Source organism: Ictalurus punctatus, chromosome 18 (genome assembly GCF_001660625.3).
Source record: "Ictalurus punctatus breed USDA103 chromosome 18, Coco_2.0, whole genome shotgun sequence".
Taxonomy (NCBI): domain Eukaryota; kingdom Metazoa; phylum Chordata; class Actinopteri; order Siluriformes; family Ictaluridae; genus Ictalurus; species Ictalurus punctatus.
In genome coordinates this window covers 19,171,241-19,194,657 of record NC_030433.2, presented here as the reverse complement: position 1 = coordinate 19,194,657, position 23,417 = coordinate 19,171,241, and the positions used below count along the sequence as shown (strand labels likewise).

The window sequence follows — 23,417 nt, the reverse complement described above, 5'->3', positions numbered from 1 at the left end:
GTTGAAGTGAAAAGTTGGAGCGGTTTTATGGTTTTATCCGCAGCAGAGGGCAGAAATGATGTGCTAACATGCTTTAATCCTAAATGATTTAATATTAGATGTAAATGTGAACTAAAAGTTTTCGGTCAAAATGTCGCCTTTTCTGTTAGAATTTCTGTTAGAACCTTAGATAAAATCACACAATCACCTTAATTGGTTCATTAGCTTAATTGGTTGAATAATTAATTTCTTGATTAATTGGTTGATTATTTATCTATTTAAGCATCACAAAGAGATTATGTGCTTAAAAGATATGTGATTATTTTATGTTTTATTTCATATATTTATATAAAATGATTTTTAAAAAATAACACTGAAAAAGTTGATTCATTATTTTTTTTTCAAATCCAATTTGCTGCAGTTTGGAGCTCAAACAATTTTTAAAAAAGTTTGAATTAATTACAGACTACACAGTACATTTCTATAGCTAGTGTTAAAGATTACTTTATAGTTATATTATGTTGTATTATATTACAATGTCACTTTTTGAAAATCAAATTAAAAATGAAACTTTCTGTTCTGTAAAGAAAATTGTTGTTGTTGTTGTTGTTGTTCTTGCTGCTGCTGCTGCAATTATTGTTGTTCCAGCTAATGGAGTCAGATATTTTTTTCAGAAGCCTGAAATGCGGGATTATGTTCACGTGTATTTCCTCCACATTCTCCCACATTCTCCCACAAGGCTCCACATCCACAGCAACCCAGACCAGGATCAAGCACTTACTGAAAATGAGTGAAAGAGTGAGAGCAGATCTGACAGTAGTGCTACCAACGCTTTATTGTTTCTATAGTAACAGCTTATCCATGAACTTATATGGAGGATGCTCCACATAAACAGATAAAATAATGTATGTGCATGTGATCGCAGGTATTTGTACGGACATGTTTATTTAATATTTTGTATTATTTTTCCGCAGTGTCAGCGCTTTGTAACACTCAGAAGTTTTCTGATATGGGAAAGTATTCAGGACAAAGGAGTTTCCAGTTACTCAGGACACAGGACAAGCTAAAAAAAATTTGTTGTATTAACTTCAAGAGAGAGGAAAGAAAGACACTGGTGAGATTACAACTGATTATAGTTGCTATAATGTAAATGATACCGGGAAATAACTTGTTTTGTGGATGTCGTTTCACAACATAAAATATAACTACAGATGGACAAAATGCATGATGATTCTTTATACAAGCATGTAATCATTGGCAAATCACTGTATAAGAGGAACATCCTGTTTTAGGGAAACAATCAACCTCGGGGAGGTAACAGTATCTCCGCCTCGCATCGGGCCACTTCACACAACCCTGGAATTGATTATTTATCCTTTGTCCTTAATAATCTCACAATAAACATTATTAAATCCTCAACAAAAATGTCTTTAACTGAAACCTTGCTGAAATATAGGAGAAAAGGAGAAAAATTCAATGTCTGCAATGTCCCCTTTACAGCAAATATCATCAATCAGCAGAGACGTGTTCTGTGTGATTGCTTTGATTTTCCTCCTTTAATGGAAGACTGTGTCATCCAAAAAACTTTTTAGCCTCAGATCTACAGTGATGTCACACTTCAGTGGGATATCTTGTCATCTAAAAAGATGAACTAAACTTCACTGTGTACTGTAGCTCGACACTGGAACCTTATTTATAGACACCACCATCTTGGACATCCAGAATCATATTTTTCTTGAGTAGTTTGGCATCACTCCATTCTCTCGCCCCTCAGGGACTGCCACCTAGTTTAACTTCCAAAAGTTTAAGCTGAATTGTAGCAGAAAGCAGGAAGTGATGTGGTTGATGATGAGGTTCCACTTTTAAAAAAGTTTTGTACATACATTGCACACTATGATAGCTATTTTTTTTTATGAGATTACAGAGCTTAATGATGTCCTAGTGAAGCAGGGATATCATGATTCATTTGGTTGTTTTATAGATAAGTTTTTAGGTGACAAACTTCACTTCAAAAAGCAAACTTCATGCACAGCACATCTCGTCCAACTACAATCACAATAAGTGGAACATTTTGGATGTTGAGTTTTTCTAAAGCAAACTGCACCTTTAAAGAATCAGTCATTAAAGTTAAAGTGTATTGTGTTTTTAACAACTCGGTAGCCACCAGGAAACAGCAGATGAGTTTATTCAACACGGATCTCGAAACTGACCTTGAGAAAGTGAAGCTTTAGACATTTGAGGAATTTCACCCGCTGTGCTCGACTGGAGAGAGAAACACAAGTGAGTTGATGTTGCTGTAAATCTCAGAAAACATCTCCGAATCTCATTTCAGTAGCTGAATGAAGGTGTCAGTAAACACTGATGTGTGACTTGCTCTGACTCTGACTCACACCCCAATAAAGACCTCAGTGGAGGGAATCCAGAGCACAGCACGAAATCCTTAAGGACAATATCTCTCATTAAAGGATGGAGCTGTCACTGTCCAATAACATTCCAATAACAGTGAGAATAAAAATCTGTCTGACTTTATTAAATCCACTTTTGCACACTCACTCACTCACATACTCACATACACACCTACATTCTTAATTCTTCTTTTTCTTCTTCTTCTTCTTCTTCTTCTTAATAATAATAATAATAATAATAATAATAATAATAATATTTACTTGAATATATATAATCACATTCTTCTAAAAAGAAAGATTACACAATTCTTATCAAATGGACTCACATTTATCTTGCTTCATGTTCATCATAAAGAAATTGTTTAAAAATGAATAAAATATGTCTGGTAGCAGCACAATCCTGCCATGGCCATCCCAGTCCCCTGACTTGAAACAGATAGAAAACCTGTGGGGTGAACTGAAGAGGAGAGTCCACCACTGTGGACCTCGAAATGTGAAGGATCTGGAGAGATTCTGTATGGAGGAATGGTCTCAAATCCCTTGCCGTGTATTCTCCAACCTCATCAGGCATTACAGGAGAAGACTCAGAGCTGTTATCTTGGCAAAGGGAGGTAGCATAAAGTATTGACTAAAAAGGTGCCAATAATTGTTGCACACCTATATTTAACAAAGATTTTCTTTGATGTTGTGTTGTGTTTGCAATTTTTTGATATCCATGAGAGCAGAGAATTTTTGTGATTTATTTTAAACAAAAGATCAAACAGTTAAACAATAAAGACAAATTTTCACAGCCTTCTTTTCTCATATTTACCAAGCATGCCAATATTACTGGAGGGCACTGAAGTAACTTATATAATCCACATCATGTGATGTTTCTCCTGTTTACAGTACGGAGCTCCACAGAGAGCAGAGTTTCTGCTCAGAGCAGATGTTTTATTGAAGAAACTTCACCTAAAATCACACACAGAGTCCTGACTTTTATACCACCAACAGCATATTTACAAAGGAAAGCTGACTGAGGATCATGAAGGAGTTTGAAGTCTTTAAGGATATCTTCAGCCACTGTTGGTTATTAGGATGATATGTGAGAGCCTTTGTCTTACTCATGGCAAAACCCTCAGTTTGGCTTGTGAAGATCTCGTACTGTAAATACAAATGGTTTGTAATGGATGATGGGATTTAAAGAAGAATTTTCTGACTGAACTGGAAGTTAAACTGGAGCCAGTGTATGCAATGCTCCACAGCTGTTCCAGGGCCTGGTGGCATTTAGAAAGAAAAAAAAAGAGAAGAAGATATAAACAGCTGGTGCTCTTCGAATGTGCAAGTAGCATGGAGCCTAATTATAGTTAATAGATAAGCCTCACTTTAGCTGTTTCTCTCTTCTACATTTCCATGAGAACACATCATGAAGGCTATTCTGGACAACCGACCGTACCTTCTTGTTATTGTTCTGCAGAAATAAAATCCCTGTTTAAGGACAACATCATAATCTTCATTCTGCACCCACATTTACATAAGGAGTCTTCATATTTTCTGACCCCTTAAAGAACAATTCCTATATTACTGCTGTCTAATAAGGTCATGTTTATAATTTTATTACCACCATCATTGTGATGGCCTTGAATTTGTAAACTATCCATAGCTACATTATCACTAACAAGTATCTCACTAGATAAGGATTTTAGGACAACAAAAAGAAAAAAATACACACGACAAATCGAACAAATGTATCTAATTTACTGGCTTTTCAATGTCTCATAGCTGTTTGTATATATAAAAAAAAGATTAATTTCCCACAAGTCATTGTCACATGACATCATATTTCCAAGCACCACCTTAAAAAACACAACAACAACAACAACAAAAAATACTATCTGAGTGCCGAATCCTTGCAACTCACTGTACGAGGCTCTTCAATGAAATCATCCTAGGACTTAGCACCATATAATATTTAGACTGAAAGAGAATGCACAGCTAGTGGTTCATCTTGCAGGAAATGTTTCTGCACCACTCAGATCACATTTAAAGAAGAAACTGGACAGAATGGCAATACTTGAAGTTATCAGAAAGATAGAAGAGTCTATAGACTTCCACTAGGTGCATGGTTGTGGGGATTTGCTCATTCAGCCACAAGAGCATTAGTGAGGTCGGGCACTGATGTTGGGACAACGAGGCCTGGTGCACAGTCTATGTTCCAGTTCATCCCAAAGGTGTTCAGTGAGGTTAAGACCAGTTCTTCCACACCAACTTTGGCAAACCATGTCTTCACGGAGCTCGCTTTGTGCACAGGGGCATTGTCATGTTGGAACATGTTTGGGCCTCTTAGTTTCAGTGAAGGGAAACTGTAATACTACAGCATACAAAGAAATTCTATACAATTGTGTGCTTCCAACTTTGTGGCAACAGTTTGGGGAGGAACCACATATGGGTGTGATGGTCAGGTGTCCATAAAGTTTTGACCATATAGTGTATGTGTTTTGAGAGAATCGAGAGTACACATGGATGTAAAAGATCTCAATGAAAATATCAAACATGAGCACTATGAGATCCAAAAGCATGAAGAGATCACCAGTGAAATGTCAGGTGCCAAATATTTTACAAAGCTGGATGCACTGTAAAACCGGATAAGTTCATTTAACTTAAAAAAATTTGAGGAAACTAATTACCTCAAAATTTTTAAGTTGATAAATCAATTTCTTTAAGCCAAATACACTAAAATATAACAAGTTTGAGTTAAATTTTTGTTATATTTAAGTGTATTTGGCTTAATTTTTTGAGTTAAATGAACTATACAGTTTTACAGTGTGGAAAGAGTTTAATTAGAGCATATAATTGTGAGGTTGACAAAAGTTCTGCAAAGCATCAGAAAGAATGGACTGTATTGCAACATAAGCAAATGCCAGTCTGGTGTTCATGATATCACATTCTTTGGAGACAGACTCTCTGGATAAGGGATCCAACCAGACCAAGAGATATATTGAACATGAGCAGTCAAGAACAGATAAGAAAATAGCATTGAGCATGATGGGGATGTTTAACTTAATTAGAACTTTTGTTTGCTGAAACATCCTTCATGCATGAGCTACTGCTCAAGACAAATGAGCTGCATGGACAGCCAAACAACAGTGTGAGTGGCAAAGGCTTAAAACAACACTTTGCTCAAATGGGTTGGTGGTTGGGCTTGAGAAATTTCATGGCTATTTACAGCTTGTCCAACGTCACTGTAGAAACGGACAACTGTCCACTAATAGCAATCATCAAAAAAGAATCTGAATTAGTTGTCACTGAGGATTCAGCACCTAATGATGAAATTGCATGATATGGCTTTAATTTATTTTGCATGCCTTGTAAAACACTTGGTGAAGAGAGTTGTGCCAAATCTGTAGAAAAAGAAGTGACATTTTGTGTTAACATGGGTTCTACTACATTTCTTGTGTCAGAATTTAAGTCAAAAGAAATAGCAGAAGCAACTGTCCAGGATGCACAGTTACAAAATATAGTTGAGAACATGCTCAATGCATGGCTTACAGGTTCTGGTCCACTGTATTATCATATCAGAGATTAGTTAAGTGTTGTGAATGGGCTAGTATTGAAACAGAATAGAATCATCAGCAGAGACAGCTACAAGAAATCATGTACTGGACAGGAATCAACAGAGACATTAAAGAACTCATAAGCAGGTGTGAGACATGTATACAAACAAATGAGACAAACATAACAGCAAATTATAGAGCCAGTGCTGATTGCTGACATACCAAAATGCAAATTGTGGCAAATTGCAGGAATGGACTTATTTAATCTAACGCAGGGGTCAGGAACCTGAGCCATATATGGCTCTTTCAGTGATTGTCTATGGCTCAATGGTGGGGGGAAAAAAGAAATAAAAACAATCACGACTCAGCTAGGGTGTCACTTCAAATAAACCCCAACTTATTACATATTTTAAAATTGTACATAATTCATAATCGATGCCCGTTTGTCATGTATACACAAACAAATCGCAATGTGGCACAATAAGCTCAAATTTCATTGGACAATGTGGAATGAAGTGGTAATTTCTCAGTCTAATTCATAAATCGGTTGAAAATTACATAGGCAGTCTGTTTTCAGTTTTTTAACAAAGGTGAAATGGCTAAAAGAACAAGAAATACGTTCGTATCGTTCTTTCTAGTACAAGCGGTCAGACGAATTTGCATATTTGGAGGTCGCATTAATGGTAAGTCGTGTTCATTTTACTCCCACTTATGTACTGCATCTTGTATTAAGTTACCATTTGATAAACCTATCATAGTTGGTTAAATGAAGTCAAAGTGCTAACTACAGGCCTATTAGGTGAAGTGCAGACTGTTAAGTCAAAAACATGCTAAATGTGAAATGGCCTTTATTACATTGCTATTTTTTCTAATTATGCAATAATAGTAAAGATAATAACTAGAATAATAAAGAGAAATATAAAAAAGTTTCACTTTTCTCTGGCTCTTTAAAGAAAAAAATCATAACTTTTTTATTTTTGCTTTTATGGCTGTGCCAGCTGAAAAGGTTCCTGACCTCTGATCTAAAGGGTCAAGTTTATTCAGAAGTCATTAATTACTATGCTAACTTCCCAGAAATGGCACTGCTGTCAAACACATTACAAGTTGCAAATTGTGCTAAGTTATGTTGTGTCACAAGTTGTGTCATCACGCACATGAAATTCTTCTTTGCAAGACATGGAATTCAACAATGGCTCTTACATTGCACAGAGCTTCATCCCTGTAATGTAGTCTTTGCCCTGCTGACGAAATTGCAAAATCTGTCTAACACTTCCCTTTTTCTCAAAACAAGAATGTACCAAGCTACAAAAGAGTAAATCAGAAATCATTCTAGGACAGTTCAGCCAATTCTGTCCAAACATTAGCAAGTAATGATGTAGTTAGGATTGAAGGTCCTGATGCCTGGGATAGGAAATCAGTTGTTCTTCAAAAAGTGGCTCTGAGGTCTGAAAATAAGTAAGACTTTACAAGAGCACAGTGACGGCAATACTAAGTTTTTCCAGTTCACCTTCTGCAATCTGTAACACTATCACAGACACTGACACACTATGCTAGTGCAAACATACATAACAGCAAACCAGACCCATCTTGAAGAGAGCTTAAAAACCTGACAGACTTTAACTGTGGGAAAAAATGCAATAATTCAATTTTATTATTGACCATGGAGTTCATATCCAAAATGTCTTCTTTTATTTGGTGTTGGAAATGTCTTTGAATTTGAAACTGTTTGCATCTGTTATGTTCTTTCAAAAATGTCTTTAATAGAAGCAAAAACCAGAACTATTTGGTATCTGATCACAGAGGATGAATTAAAATATTAATTGATTCAGAGAACAAGTTGCTGGATACTGAAGAAGACTGAAATGTGTCTGGGTGTGAAAGTCCAAATGTGGACATATTATAGAATAACACTAAACAACAGTTGTTAGTGTTAAAGGTATGGTCAGGATGACCAATGAATCAGTAAATGTATTGGTAAACAAACTGGTGAAAGAATTGGTGAAGAGTTAGTGAATGAATCAATAACTCAGTGAACAACTAGGTGAATAAAGCAGTAATTGAATTTGTAAGTGGAATGAATTGGTGAACAAATCGGTGGAGGAATCAGTGAAGGAATCTATACATGAATACATGAACAAATCAGTGAATGAACTAGTAGATGAATCAGTGAATGCATTGATAAACAAATTGGTGAACAAATTGGTAAATAAATTAGTGAATGAATCAGTAAATGAATCAGTGAACAAATTAGTGAACATATAAAGGAATTGGTAAATGAATCATTTAATGTATTGGATGATGAAACGGATGGACAATTCAGTGAATGAATCCGTGAATGTCTTGGTGAACGTAAATGGATTGGTAAATGGATTGGTAAATGAATCAGTGACTGAATTGGTTGATAAATCTGTGAACAAATCCGTAAATGAGTCAGTGAATGAACAGATCAACAAATCAGTGAAGGAATCAGTGAATATACAGTACTGTGCAAAAGTCTTAGTTACCCTATATTTTTAGTACAAAAGTTGTTATAGATTTTTTCTTTTATGACTTCTACATTATCGAGTCAGTACAAAAACATTATAGATTTCCAAACATTAGCTTTCTAGCTCAAAATATTTTTTTTTTATCTCATTATGTTTGCATGTCAGTATAGAAAGCAGCATATTGCGTAAGAGACCACTTTTCAGACAAAACACACAATGAAGGATGTTGGGTATTGCTGCAAAAATAAGAAACAAGTGCGACAGTCAAAGTCTCCAGAAGAACTGGTTCTGCAAGATGCTAATTTCCTCAAAAAAAACTGCACACATTGTGCCTGAGACTACTTTGGTTTTTTTTTCAGCAAAGCGTTGTCACACTGAATATTGACTTTTTTTTCATTTATTATTGTTTAAAGCTCTTTATAGTGTATATATATATATATATATATATATATATATATATATATATATATATATATATATATATATATATATATATATATTAGAAATATTTAATTTCATTATTTTTGGCATCTTTGCTCTACAACATTTCTTTGCATGTGCCTAAGATTTTTGCACAGTACTGTGTCTGTAAATGAATTGTTGAATGAAACATTGAACAAATTTGTGAACAAATCTGTAAATGAATCAGGAAATGAATCAGTCAACATGACCCATTTTACCCTGGCAGATGCCCAAAATATGGGTATGCCTGAAAAAGCCTTATCAGCCAGTCAGCTGCCAGATAACTATGGCGATGCCCAAATAAAAACAAACTGTTAATTCTACACATCAGACTGCACCACACACACACACACGCAGGGGAATTTTTTAATGCCGAGCTCTGACCATATGAGAAAAGCTAAATCCATTTGAGGCCAGATGAAGATTTTATTGATGGAAGCAAAATAACTTAAAACAGTGAATAGTTTTCCAGGAAAGTCATTTCATCTGTTCGGCTGTTCCACCTATTTGCTCCCTTTTTTTAACAGACACTGTACCTTTTCCAACAGATGTGTAGTTCATCTTCCAGAATATGTGTTTTTATTTCACCTGTAGCAAAAGCACTGTATTTTATGAAGCAGATGGTTTTAACGCACATCTCATTCCCACCACAGAGTCGCATAATGACGCCAAAGGGAAGCTAATGGCACAATAAAAGGCAGCATCACGTCCCTGTGCATCTGATTTGTATCGCATTAGGATGAGCCACTGGCGCCAGTCGGCGCTATCTAAACAGAATCATCACTGCTGTGTATGTGTGTGTGTGTGTGTGAGTGTGTAATAATGCATTAATACTTATTTTTAAAGCATCAAGCTGTCATTCATTAATACAATGTTTATGATTGACTGTTTATTGCATGTCTACTGTCACTGTTTATTACAGTACTGTCATCAATTCAATTTATTTGTATAGTGCTTTTTACAATAGACATTGTCTCAAAGCAGCTTTACAGAAATATATAAACACGGTATACAGATATTAAAAGTGCGAATTTATCCCAATTGAGCAAGCCGGTGGCGACGATGGCAAGGAAAAATTCCCTAAGATGTTAAGAGAAAGAAACCTTGAGAGGAACCAGGCGATCATCAATCAACATCTTCTGGCCAATAGGAATCCATAATTCAACAGCACTGTGCGATAATATACAATAATAAGGTTCCTGATTTTTTTTTTTTAATTGTGTATAATAACACAATAGTCCTAATTAGACATGATGGAAATGTTTGTGTTCCTAAACCCTAATTTTCAGTAAATATTGTGCCAATATAAAATGGTTTGCTATTGAGCGTTTTCTTTACTGAACATAACATTTTCTAGTTGTTCTAAGAATGCCTGATGCAACATTAGTCATTTTAAGAATTTGTTTTTCGAGTGAGTTAAATGAAAAATGAGCTCTTTACACACAGTAGAATCTCTGTAACAAATTCACACAGCACTGACATTTTCACTGACATGAATTTTTATTTCGAAAAATTCAGAACCACCAAAAAAACCTAAATGTTTCACAGTCAGTAGTATGGACTTGTAGAGGAAGCTTCATTAACTTCATAGAGACAAGATTGTGGTGACGCCTAACTTTTATTACATATATAACGGGTTATGAATTCTGCATCATATATCTTTTAAGAGTGCTTAAAGATAATGTGAGGCCGTCTGTCCAAAAGTTGAACCGAAAGTGGACCTTTTAACAGGATAATGACCTTAAGCACACTAGCAAATCCACCAAGGAATGGCTCAAAAAGAAGAAATGGAGGGTTATGGAATGGCCTAGTTAAAACCCAGATGTGTATCCCATTGAAATGTTGTGTGGGGATTTGAAACGGGCAGAACATGCAAGAAAACCCTCAAACATCTTGCAACTGGAAGAATACTGCATGGAAGAGAAAAATTCCAGCAAGCCTGGTGGACAACCAGGCAAAACGCATACAAGAAATTATTTCTTCTAAAGGGGGCAATACTAGCTTCTGAGGCCAAGGGTGTACTTACTTTTTCCACAGAAGATTGTCAAATCTATTGATATTTCTGTTGAATAAATATTTTTAAAGGATAATCTTTCATGTTTTATTCAAGTATATCAACGTTTGCTTGTCCAAATATGTCAAAAAAAAAGCCAACAATTCTCATGGGGTGTACTTATTTTTTCACAAGACTATATATTTACAGTGGCCATTATACTGATGGTCAGTGGAGTGTCATTGTTACCTAAATTAATGGAAACACTTCCTGTGAATGCAGCTTTACTGCATAAACCTCACAACACTAACAAAACTGATGATACCCCACGCACACTGGTACAAAATGGAGTTATTAAGTTTGAGAGAAATACTTCACCTGAAATGCCACCTTCTGCCTAGTTAACATCCTAAAAATTCTTTCATTTTGATTCTTGTGCCCGAGTTCATGCACCACCACGTTGCGTACCATGTATGTCTCCTCACTAACATTTCTCAAGTCTTACCTAACCACACTAGCAGGTGACAAGTCACTCATGTCGTTTGTAGCATGTTGTTGTATTTGAGTGTGTTTTACATGTTATTGCAGTTTGTTTGATTTACATTAGTTCGTACTACTCTTGCCAGAGGTACAAACAATGCTACTTCCTTCCAAGCTTTATAATTCTTCATAATCTCTCCCTACACATTTAATGAGAAGTTGTATTTGACCGGATAAGACGAAACAAAGTGTTTGTTCCATTTTTGCAAGTCAATCAGTAAATAGGAACTAATTGCATAAAGGAACTAAAGTTGCGAGTGGGGAAGTGAAGAAACATCGAATAACACTGAGCAGACGATTGGAGGAATGGCGGAATCATTAGTACCAATTGTTTGGATTTGTCATTTTACTGCGTCATACCTAATAGGCACTAGAAAAATCACAGCTCTGTGTTGCCCATGTACAGTACATAGAAAATGACTGATCACTTGTCACCTTGTCACTTGCTAGTATGAACATACATTATGACTCTTCGAGGTCTTACAGCTGAGTTCTTCCCCTCTCGTTAAAGGTCCACAATCACTCTCTATGGCATAGCTGAACGTGTCTGAACTCCCAAAGTATTAGAAATGTCATGGTTAAATAAATAGACTATGTGTTTGACAATAAATTTGGGCTTTATGTATGGATTCATTGGAGCATCACTTCTGTTAGAGAACTGAAAACCTCTTTGGAAATCCATCCGATAAACCCGACACACGAGACGTGTCGCAATTTAATAGCCATGTTCATCCGGTTCCCACACAAACGTAGGTACACGTAACCCCCGGCTTATCAGGCTCCAAACAGTACCGAGAATCAGGCCTCGGATGTGTAGCTCACACGAGGCTATATGTTTGTTTTAACTTGGCTAACGTCATGCTTCATGAGACCTCTGTGAGCTCCACAACGTGTTTTGTCCTTGTGGATATGGAGGTCAGATTGACATCGGTGATCACACAGCAGTCCTTCACCAGCATGATTTCTGAAGGAATTTCATTGCTAATCTGATCAGGAAGTTGGGCAGGAATGCTGCAATCTCGAGCTGAGTTCCAGTCTCTTTCTGTACAATGAATTTCCTTCACGCTTTTAATATTTTTCCCAGGACTGCGGTCAGACACTTTCCCATTAGTCATGTTGATAAAGGATGACCCAATGACGCTAATCCTGGTGGAAGTGTTGCTGCCGGCCAGACTGTCACGACTCCTGAGGAAATGCTGCTGAATAATCCTGCGAAATGTCAATCTGAAATCTCGGATGCGGTAAGCGTAAATGAAGGGGTTCACCACCGAGTTTGCGTGTGAGAGAATAATGGCGAGGTACATGATCCAGAGCGATGGGCGTGGGCATTTCGGACAGAACAACGTAAAGCAGTTGATGATGTGTAAAGGAAGCCAGCAGATAGCGAACAGTCCGACAATGATGGCGAGAGACTTTGCGGCGTGGACCTCCCTCTGCAGCGTCGAGCGAGTCGACGAGGAGGAGGACGATCCCTCACTATGGCTGTATGATGTCTTGTGCTCCATCTGCCTGAGCTGCCGACGAGCCGCCATGAAGATCCGAGCGTAGATGACCAACATGGCCGCCAATGGCAGGAGGACACAGACGAAGAAGTTGAAGTAAACCATGTAGTCCATTGTGACCACACTCTCGAACAGACACTCAGTCATGCCGGGGGGACACGAGCTGCTGATGTTGGTGGTGTTGGTGCTGTTCATGTGCCAGCCGAGCATCGGTGTCAGACCAATGATCACAGACAAGATCCAGCACAGACAGATGATGCCTTTAGCTCTCTGATTCGTCACCAGGCTGTTGTATCTGAAACACACACACACACACACACAATCAGAAAACAACACTACTACAGTTTACAGGCTGTTTTTCTGCCAGAGGACCAGGACAATTTGTTAGAATACATGGCATCATGGACTCTATCAAATATCAACAGATATTAAAATAAAGCTTAAAATGGGCCGTGGTTCCAGCAGGACAATGATCCAAAACATACATCAAAATCATACACACACACTCAGAAAACAACACTACTACAGGTTATTTATAACTATTAACTAAAATTATTGCAAATATTAAAATGTTAAATATATTGCTTTTAGTTTATATCATCTATCCATCCATCCATCCATCCATCCATTTTCTGTACCACTTATCCTACACAGGGTCGTGGGGAGCCTGGAGCCTATCCCAGGGAACTCAGGGCACAAGGCAGGGGACACCCTGGACAGAGTGCCAACCCATTACAGGGCACAATCGCATACACATTCACACTGCCAATCACACACTACCGACAATTTGGAAATTCCAATCAGCCTACAACACATGTCTTTGGACTGGGGAGAGAACCGGAGTACCCGGAGGAAACCCCCAAAAGCACGGGGAGAACATGCAAACTCATATACTAAAAACCTAAATCTGAAAATAGATGTTAATTATTATGTTAATTGTGTTAATTATGTTATTATGTTCATTCAATTTCATCAATTTACCAAATCAAAAATCAAATGATCTAATAAAAAAAATGCAGTAAAAATCTAAGAACTCTTGACTACTGAAAAAAACAAGGAACCCTTTTGCTCAGAGTGTATCTATCTATTTGTCTATATGTCTATCTGTCTGTCTGTCTGTCTATCAACTTTTAAATGATCATATCTATTGTATTATTTATTTTCCCAATGTATTTTTTTTAAGAATAATAAATTGTGATAGCATTAGCAATGCATGATACAATAGTTTATTATAAAAAATACATAAGTAATATAGAGTATATTCAGATTCTGCTTTTGTATATGTTGTAAATAAATTTTAAACAGTGTTAAAATAATGATTTATTTATTTATTCAATTATACAGATAACAGAACGTTTTTTTCCGCCTCGTCTTGTGACAGAAGAGTGCACAACATGGTGCAGGAGTTTGGGAAAGTCGAATGGTCTGGTAATGTTTTCTGTCTTTCTGATAAACAGAAGACAACAGCGAGGTGTTACTGTGCAGTAGTACCACTACACCCGCTAATCCTGGGTTGTCCATAACACACTGGTGTTTACATACAAGAGATAAGAGACCGTTGTTAAAAATCACACCATTATTGTGGGACCCTTCGTTCTGACCAGCATGTACAACAGCCAGCTGTGCTGCATATATCTTCTCCCAAATGGCCTCTGCTGGCAACTGCTCACATAATCTAGTTCCTCAATGGGGACTCTGAGATCTTCTTCTCAGAGGAGAGCAGCACAGAGGTTCATTTAAACTGACATACTCACACATTCAAGAGAGGTCAGAGCCTGAGAACCAGCAGAACATCACCCAATCAACACCACCTGTAGCAGTAACGCTTGACCTGAACACCTGAACTGCACAATCTGCACTGACTTCTACTGAAATTCTCTTCACTCACAGGAAAAACTCGACCCCAAATATCTCATATCTCAGATTAGTACATGAGAAACTGGATTACCTCAAGATCAGCAGCAGTTAATCCTGCTTTCTGCTCAGGCAATACGTGTTTCAGGCTTCTGAAAGCCTGCAGTGTTCAGGATATGTTCAAAACAGGATGGCCCCTTAAAAAGGTTCAATGTAGTACTTGGATGGATTCTTCAATTTTTCCTCTGTGGTAATCCTTAAAGGTTCTATTTATAACCCTACACCAGAGAGGGTTCTATATAGAACTTCTTTAAGAAGTTAAGAGTCGCGAACAACCTCTCCTCAGAATCAAAACCTCTGCCAAGTACTCTGCCCCGCCCCTTTACACTACTGGCCAATCAGTGTGGAGGTGATCTGTTTGGATGTTTGTTTCAAGATTCTCCTCACTCACAGGAACAACTCAAAACCAAAAAAGAAATCTCCACATGTTTACTTTTTTAGTTTTTAATCCTAGCTATGACACTAAATTTGTTACTAGAATTTTTTTCACAGGGGTTGCTAGGTGACAAAACCAGTGTAGTTACACATTATTTCTGCTGATGCACCACTTTACCTAATAATTCACATTTTAATCAGATCCACAATACACACACATACTGTACATACGTAATAAACCATGCATTTATTGTTTGCATATTTTATTTCAGTTTAACTAGTTGACATCCAAAAGTCCAAAATAACCCAACGTGTGGGGAAAAAACGTACATCTGGCAACCCTGACTTTCGTGATCAAAGCCCAGCACATCTTCCTGCTTTAATTGATGATGTTTAGACTGTGTGCCTTCATGCAGCATTTTATCACACATTTACATTTACTACACAAGTCCTTTTACACAGAATGCAACATTTACAACATGAACAAATAAGAAATTCCAGCAAAAACAAACACTCGAGTTTGTTTACCAGCTGCATCTTTTTCTTGTCATGAATTTCACAGGACAGGCCTGAAAATGAAAAGTTCTTCCTATATTCTACTGATAATGAGGGAAAATTAAAATGTTAAATGTTAAAATACTGTCTTAAAATGTCTAAAACATAGATGAATTGCGTAGTGTATGTGTATAATTTTTGTTTTAATTGCACTCTTCACTATGCAACGGGTTCTACTTGCATCCCTCGCTGAAACAAAAAATCCTCAGTTTTAGGGCTCTACGGAAAACTAGGGTTCTTCACTAGAAGAACAAACCAAAGAAACTTTAAAGGTGCTACACCTAACCTTTATTTCTAATAGTGAATGGTCCTCAGCATTAACGTGTTATAAAAATATGTCAGACTAAAATATTTACACATTTAAAAAAATAAAATAAAACTAGTGCTGTAATGCTCAATAGGCAGTTTAAGAACTGTATAATCTCGGTATGTATAATCTCAGCTGTTGTACATTTCAGCTTTAATAGTGTTTAATTGTGGGTGTGATTGTGGGTGTAAATACATAACTGCACAGATAAAAGGATAAACACTATATACGGCTAAAACCACTCCCTTCAGTCTAAAAAAAAATAAAATAAAAATAAAATTACATTTGCCTTATTTAATGAAGGTGACTAAAGTAGCAAAGTGATAGGGCAAAAAAACCTCAACCACAGAATGTATTATCTCGTTATTATCTTGTTGTCCTGTTAGCATTTGAATAGGAAATGAAGCAGGTAATGAGAGCAACAATTTGTCTTTTGTACTTTATCAGCTATTTTCAATAAGCAGATATTATGGAGTCAGTCTCAGTTCCTGCATACACACACACACACACACACACACACACACACACACACGTGCAAAACAACGGAACAAATGTCACTCAAATTTTTTATTTACATATTCAAAAAGCAAAAAATGTAATCTAGATTGGAATGTGTAAGCTCTACTCTTAGTGACCTCGAATAGGTCTATTAAAATACATGTTTTCTAAATTTTAGGATAAAGACTTTTGTGTCACTTGAAGTAGAAATGGTTCAGAATAAACATGTCATTTGTGGTGCCTCCCCCCCCCACACATATTTTTTAATTATGTATAAAATTCTAATAAAAAAATAAAGAACTAAGTTCTTAAAGAGCTATTTAAATGTGATAGTTTTAAGCGACCAAAAGTAATTGGACAAACATCTAATCATAAATTAAATCGCCATTTTTAATACTTGGTTGCAAATCCTTTGCAGTCTGAAGTCTGGAAGCCATAAACATCACCAGACACCAGGTTTCTTTCCTGGTGATGCTCTGCTAGGCCTTTACTGCAGCTGTCTTCAGTTCCTGCTTGTTCTTTTTGTGTTTTGCCTTCAGCAAGCGAAATACATTACTCAGTTGGATTCAGGCCAGGTGACTGACTTCTCCATTACAGAACATTCCACTTCTTTACCTTAAAAAAGTCTTGGGTTGCTTTCAAAATATGCTTCTGGTCAAGATGGAAATATGCTTTTCCATCTGCACTGTGAAGTGCCGTCCAATGGCTTTGGAAGTATTTGACTAAATCTGAGCAGATAACAGCCCTTCAGAATTCATCCTGCTGCTTTTGTCAGCAGTCACGTCATCAATAAATACAAGGGAACCAGTTCTGTTGGCAGCTAGGGGTGTAAAAACACATTGTGACATGATGCATCACAATGCAAAAATGTGACGATGTGCATTGTGGAAATATACAATATCAGCATTCTATTACTTAGGCATGTAATGCAATTGCACTGTTTGAACAGCAAAGGTGTCAGTCTGCACAACCCATAGACTTAAACCATAAGCACATTTCAACAATGGACTGCAATGACAAACACGCATTATACATTATACAGTTACATGACCATATTATAAGCATTTAAAGGAACTCTTCAGAAGTTTTCCAACAACACCAGCCCGTAACTCTGTGATCCATGGTGCCCGGAAAAAAAAGCCCTGGAAAACGGCCATTTTAGCCGACTTTGGAGCTCTACTTCTGCTACAGAGCTCATTATTTTTCGAACATTTTCAAAGTCCCCAGGTCAGACACCTTGTTTATTCAATTAAAACATCTGAAAGAATTTATGCATTTACTTTTTTAAAGATAGTTTATTATACAGCAATAGAAAGCAGTCTTTGCAGTCATAATTTTTCTTCATTCAAACTTTTTTCAAACCGATTTTCTGTGAATCTAATTGTATCAAAACGTGAATGCAATATCGTGATCTGAATCGAATTAAATCACGGCTAGGGCCTTGCTTGTAGAACATGTTCTTGATCAGGCCAATTATTGTGACGAGGTTTTCTGAAAGAATTCTTCTGTCATCCACCAGATTTCTGTGGTCTTACGTGCCTTTTGGTGTTCCTGAGCTCACCTGTGCACTTGTTCTTTTAAAGAATGTACCAAATAGTTGATTTGGCCACATCTAATGTTTTCTAAAGATTGCGTGCTTCACTGGCAACTCTTTGGACTTTATATTGAGAGTTAACAGCAACAGATGTCACACTTGAAATCAACTTTAGACCTTTTATCTGCTTTACTTGTAAGTTACTTGAAATAATGAAGAAATAAAGGACACATATTTAAAAACAAACAACAGCTAAGCAGCCAATTTTACAATTACTTTTCGTCCCTTAAACAAAAAATGGGAAGAAACCACAATTACAAAGTGCTGTAATTCCTACACCATTCACCAAATTTGGTTGTAATTACCCTTGAATTAAAGCTAACAGTCTCCACTTTTAGGCCATTATTTAATAAAAATTTTTTCTATATTTTCGTAGACAGAAAAATCCATCCATCTTTTATACCGCTTAATCCTTTTCAGGGTCACGGGGAACCTGGAGCCTATCCCAGGGAGCATCGGGCATAAGGCGGGGTACACCCTGGACAGGGTGCCAATCCATCGCAGGGCACAATCACATACACACTCACACACCCATTCATACCCACCAATCAGCCTACCATGCATTTCTTTGTACTGGGGGAGGAAACCCCCACAGCACGGGGAGAACATGCAAACTCGGCACACTCCCACAGTGGGAATCGAACCCCCAACCCTGGAGGTGTGAGGCAAACGTGCTAACTAAGCCACCATGCGCCTACAAGAAAATAATGTTGTTTTGTGATTACCTGATGAGTGTCTTGTGTTACAAATTTATAAAGTAATATAACTGCAACTTCAGTGCCATGTCAAGAGGAAGCAACAAGAATCTCACCTGAGCGGGATCTTGATGGCGATGTAGCGGTCGACTGCGATGGCCAGCAAGCTGAAGATGGAACTCTGCGTGAGCACGAGGACGAAGCAGGCAATGAACAGGCAGCCGTGGAAGTGGCTGCAAAAGCCTGTGCTGATAACAATGGCGAAGGGGATGGCGAGGAGGCCCACGGCCACATCGGCCAACGCCAGGGACACCACGAAGTAGTTGGTGATGCTCTGGAGATTGCTGTTGAGGCTGACAGCCCAGCACACCAGCACGTTTCCAGCCACGGCCAGCGCAGCAATCAGCAGCTCCAGGCTAATGTAGAAGGCGCTGCTCACCATGCCGGCTGCTTTACGGCGGGTGTGGTGTGGGACTGAAAGCTCGCAGTGGCACTCATTACTGGGCCACGGAGCTCCAGGCTCAAGGATGAGGACAGTCTGAGTAGAAGGGTTGAAGAGACTTCAACCCTCCCTCCCTATACTATACATGTTGTTTCCTTTACACCAATGTTGCTAGTCCTCCTGACGTGATCTTTGCTCTTGTTTTCAAACCTTCCTGTTCCTTTTTTTTCTCCCAGACTGACGTCGAGAAACAGACGCTTCAAGTGAAGGTCACTAAACCCTGCAGACAGAACAATCACATCTGGAAGATCAGCCTTACTCCAAGGGTCAAAAAAGCAATGATTCTCTGAAACAGAAGGTCATTTTCCCACCATCCCAATCCAGACCATCCTAAAGGCCAACAATACGGGTGTATTTTAAGACACAAATATTTTTTTTTAAATATCTACAGTTCATCATAAGACCAGGAAGTGAGCATTTGACCCCTGCGGCAATCGTGCTATTATTGGCTTAGCAATGCAAAAAATGATTCTTTTATGCTCACATTCACATGAATACGTTTGTCATTGCTGACTTGAACATTCGAAATGACTCAGGCTTTCTCCTCACACCATAAATCATTAAATTACACAATACACCGTTGTTCCTGTTACTCGATTATGTCCTCAAAACAAATAGCCGATGTCCTCTGATATCTTATTTGTGCTTTCCTCCCTTTGATTTCAGAACCCTGCCTCAATCTCGCAGAGACATGCTGTGATGAAAATGCCCTTTATCTGTTCCAGGCATAAAAAAAAAAAACATTTTTAAAAGAAGAAAAAAAGAGAAAAACAAATAGAAATGCTGATAGGTTTGTCACTGTGCTTTGACTCCAGTGAAGTCATTTTAAATCTGTTTTTAGCTTTCCAAAAAAAAAAAAGGTAACCGAATCAGTCACAAAAAAGCTAGATTAAGATCACATCTCTTTCATTTCACACTATTTTTGGCACACAAACATTTGTGTTGACTGTTGAGCCGTTTGCAAGCTTTTAGTTTCCTGACAGAGCAGTGTGCACACGTTAGAGTCGAATGAGTTTTTCGAAAGGGGACTTCCAAACATTATAGTGTCAATTTATTCTTCTGAAACGACATGAGTGGAAACCATTATACCACTTCAAATAAAGATTAGCACACAGACCTGGAGTTTTTGCTTCTTTATTACAGTTTACTGGGTGCTAGTTTGACACATTAAACAAACTGTTACAGAAAAATATCTAAAATACAGGAAAATATTCAGGCTTAATGTGCGAATTTAAGCAGTGATGGACAGAAAGCTCTTTAAGATCCTAATGTTAAATGATGCTAAAACTGCTCTATTATTAATCCAGACATTTCTGTAGCTATACAGTCAAAGATGGGGAAAGGATTAAGTGTCCCATACACAAGAGTGTAATTAGAGCTCAACATCTTGCACCTTTTTTCAATAAAGATCTACATCTTTACACACTTTTCTCTTTTTCCACTTAGACATGCTCCTACATGTCTTTCGAACAAATGAGCTCGGTAATAAAGGTCTTAAAAAAGTTCTTTACCCTGCAAAAGTACACTTAAAGAGAAGTGCATAATGTGCATGATAACTTATTAGTTTACTTTTAGACCTAGTAGTAACAGTGTTATAAAACAAAACATACTTCTGGTATAATAAATATTCAGGGCTATACATATTAGGTCCAGGGTGAAATCAGTATGCAATCTGCAATAAGTTTCGAGCAAGTATTTATCAAACAATTGCACACGTAGTGGAATTGAGAACAGATTTTAACCACTTGTATTTTAACTTTCTATTTACTTAATAAAAAGACTGTTTATATTTAAGTCTCACCGTTGCGTCAGTGGATAATCTCACCTGGACATTGTTGATATGTACATGAGAACTGCTGTAAGAAGCCTGTCCTGCACTAATCCCAGGACTCTCACACTCTGCTCGTACTGAACATCTCAACACACTTAATACTGTTTATCTGTACTCTTCTACACCTGTTATCACTAGCTTATTCATTAGATATCAAAAGCCACATCCGGATTTCTCTAAAGCTGCTTTATCACAATGTCTATTGATCAAAAAATGAGATAGGAGTAATATTGAATTCAAATGAGTTGATTTAATTGTGCGGTACTTTAAATGTGTTTTCCTGACAAGACTCCTGAAATAACAAGCCAGGAACTTGTTTAACCAGCAAAAGTATGTAAAAAAAAAAAAAAAGAGCTTATGAATATATAAAGCAGGAACATTTCTGTATACATTTATTACACTATACTGTATGTACTTAATGCACTCACATTAGGTAAGTGCAAATTAAAAATACATTAAAGTGCACTATATTTTTACGAGGGACACGTATTCACTGACTTTTGACTGACAGTGTAGACTGGAGATGCATCATTTCTCTTAAACTGGTCAGTAGATGAGTTTTTTCTTTCTGTTCAGTTCTGATAAGTGAGTGAACATCTATTAAGGAAGCACCACTGCACAGATCTGTCAATCAAAATAACCGCAAGAGATATAAAACAATTGACATGATGACAGTAGTGGTATTTCTGAGTCACACACACACATACACACACAACAACAACAACACTGAGAACCTCATCTGACTTCTAATTTTCAGCTCAACTCTGAAATTCTGCACTCAAGCCAATTCTGAGATTAACCCAGATTCGAAATTCTCTTGAAAAGCTTGAAGGAGAAGTTTGGACGAAAAGAAAAACCAGGAAGTGATGTTAATATAATAACCAGTATTTTTAAATCTACACTGGGATGAGTGGAATGTTCAGGACTGAAAAAACGATGGTAACTAGTGGCTTGAATACGTTCACATGATGATACATTTTATCATTTTTTATTGAGATTTTATGTCGTTTTTAAAATTCATTCTGTGCTGTGGTCCCAAGGGAGCTCCTGGAAATTCTTTTCATTTCCGGCTGCATAACGTTTGAGAACCTGTGCTCTAAAGAACCTTTTTCTGTTGCTCAGCATCCATCTGTCTGACATTTGCGGTCTCAGCAATCGGCCCCTTAGCTCTTAAACTCCCCAACAGTCTGTCTTCATGACTCGTCTCTCATAACCTCTCTGGTTCTCCTGGCATGCCTTTATCCTTCTTGTCGTTGACTCAAAAAGTGGTACCAATCTACACTATAGCTGGACAGTGAGGTGGGATCTCACAGGGGGGTCATTTATACCTTCAGTGTTTTTATTTTACTTGGTGAACAGCTTCTGACCTTTAAATGAGGTGGGGAAAAAAAGGTATTATGATTTTATCCCTGAGCAGTGTATTATTATTATTATTATTATTATTATTATTATTATTATTATTATAAGAACCCATCACAAATGAAGAGGTCTACCTATATGTAAGTCTAGTTAGAATTAAAATAGCTTCTTTTCTCTATTATAGATCAAGTTCACTTCACCAGTTGAACACTGAAACACACTGAACGCCTGAACACACTTCTTTTTTTCTTGATGACCCTCCAGAATCATCACACAGACAGAAATTAGACGATAACTCTCTGATTAAACCTGATGGGGGGGAAAGGCAACATGAACGCATTGAGTCATAAACACACTAACTTACTCACCTCCGTGTTCACAACCTGGGTGGAGAAGAAACTCGGAGTTCTCTCCAGTTTAAAAAAAAAAAAAAAAAAAAAAAAAAAAAAGAATCGGGGGATAAAAAAAAACCTGTTAAAGTTCATCCAACATCCACAGTGTGTATAAATCCATAACGATGCGTTACATCAGTTTCATACAGAGATCTCCTCCCGGCTAGGGTGTAGTGTGAACTTCTACGTGCGCGCGAGGCTCTGTATGTGCGTGCGTACGTGTGTGCGCTTGCGCTTGCGCTTGCGCTTTTGTGCGCGTATTTCAGAAGCTGTATTTCAGAGCTGTGTTCCAAACCGCATACTAACCCACTGTAAGCTATATAATGTCAAAACTGTAGTTTGTGCCACTTGTATTCAAACCACACATTCTTCTTCAGACGCACTTTTTCCACATGCTTGTTTAATTAATATTTTTAAAAAAAGAAAACAAAAAAAGCTGACAAACATTAAAACACATAAGAAGTGGGACTGTGGGAATCATTAGCAATAACTCGT

At 37.3% G+C, this 23,417-nt stretch overlaps 1 protein-coding gene and 1 long non-coding RNA gene across 2 annotated transcripts; one reads left to right on the top strand and one right to left on the bottom strand.

Moving 5' to 3' along the window:
* On the top strand, positions 1–1,332 carry LOC108278453 (uncharacterized). The gene is made up of 3 exons (XR_006984056.2): positions 1–60; positions 654–777; positions 954–1,332. It is a non-coding gene; the product is annotated as an uncharacterized LOC108278453 (long non-coding RNA).
* Positions 1,333–10,341: 9,009 nt separating this feature from the next.
* adora2ab (adenosine A2a receptor b) lies at positions 10,342–23,294 on the bottom strand. The gene is made up of 3 exons (XM_017491849.3): positions 22,899–23,294; positions 18,955–19,560; positions 10,342–13,195 (listed from the first exon to the last, which is right to left on the bottom strand). Exons 2-3 carry the CDS (start codon positions 19,278–19,280, stop codon positions 12,262–12,264), a joined length of 1,260 nt encoding a protein of 419 aa, XP_017347338.1. The 5' UTR covers positions 19,281–19,560; positions 22,899–23,294; the 3' UTR covers positions 10,342–12,261.
* Positions 23,295–23,417: the final 123 nt, after the last annotated feature.

Bases quoted from the DNA above. Each gene is read 5' to 3' on its own strand.
- adora2ab (XM_017491849.3), bottom strand. From the start codon at position 19,280: ATGGTGAGCAGCGCCTTCTACATTAGCCTGGAGCTGCTGATTGCTGCG. The intron at 13,196-18,954 runs GTGAGATTCTTG...TGTGTGTTTCAG, and splicing joins GCCATCAAGATCCCGCTCAG to ATACAACAGCCTGGTGACGA.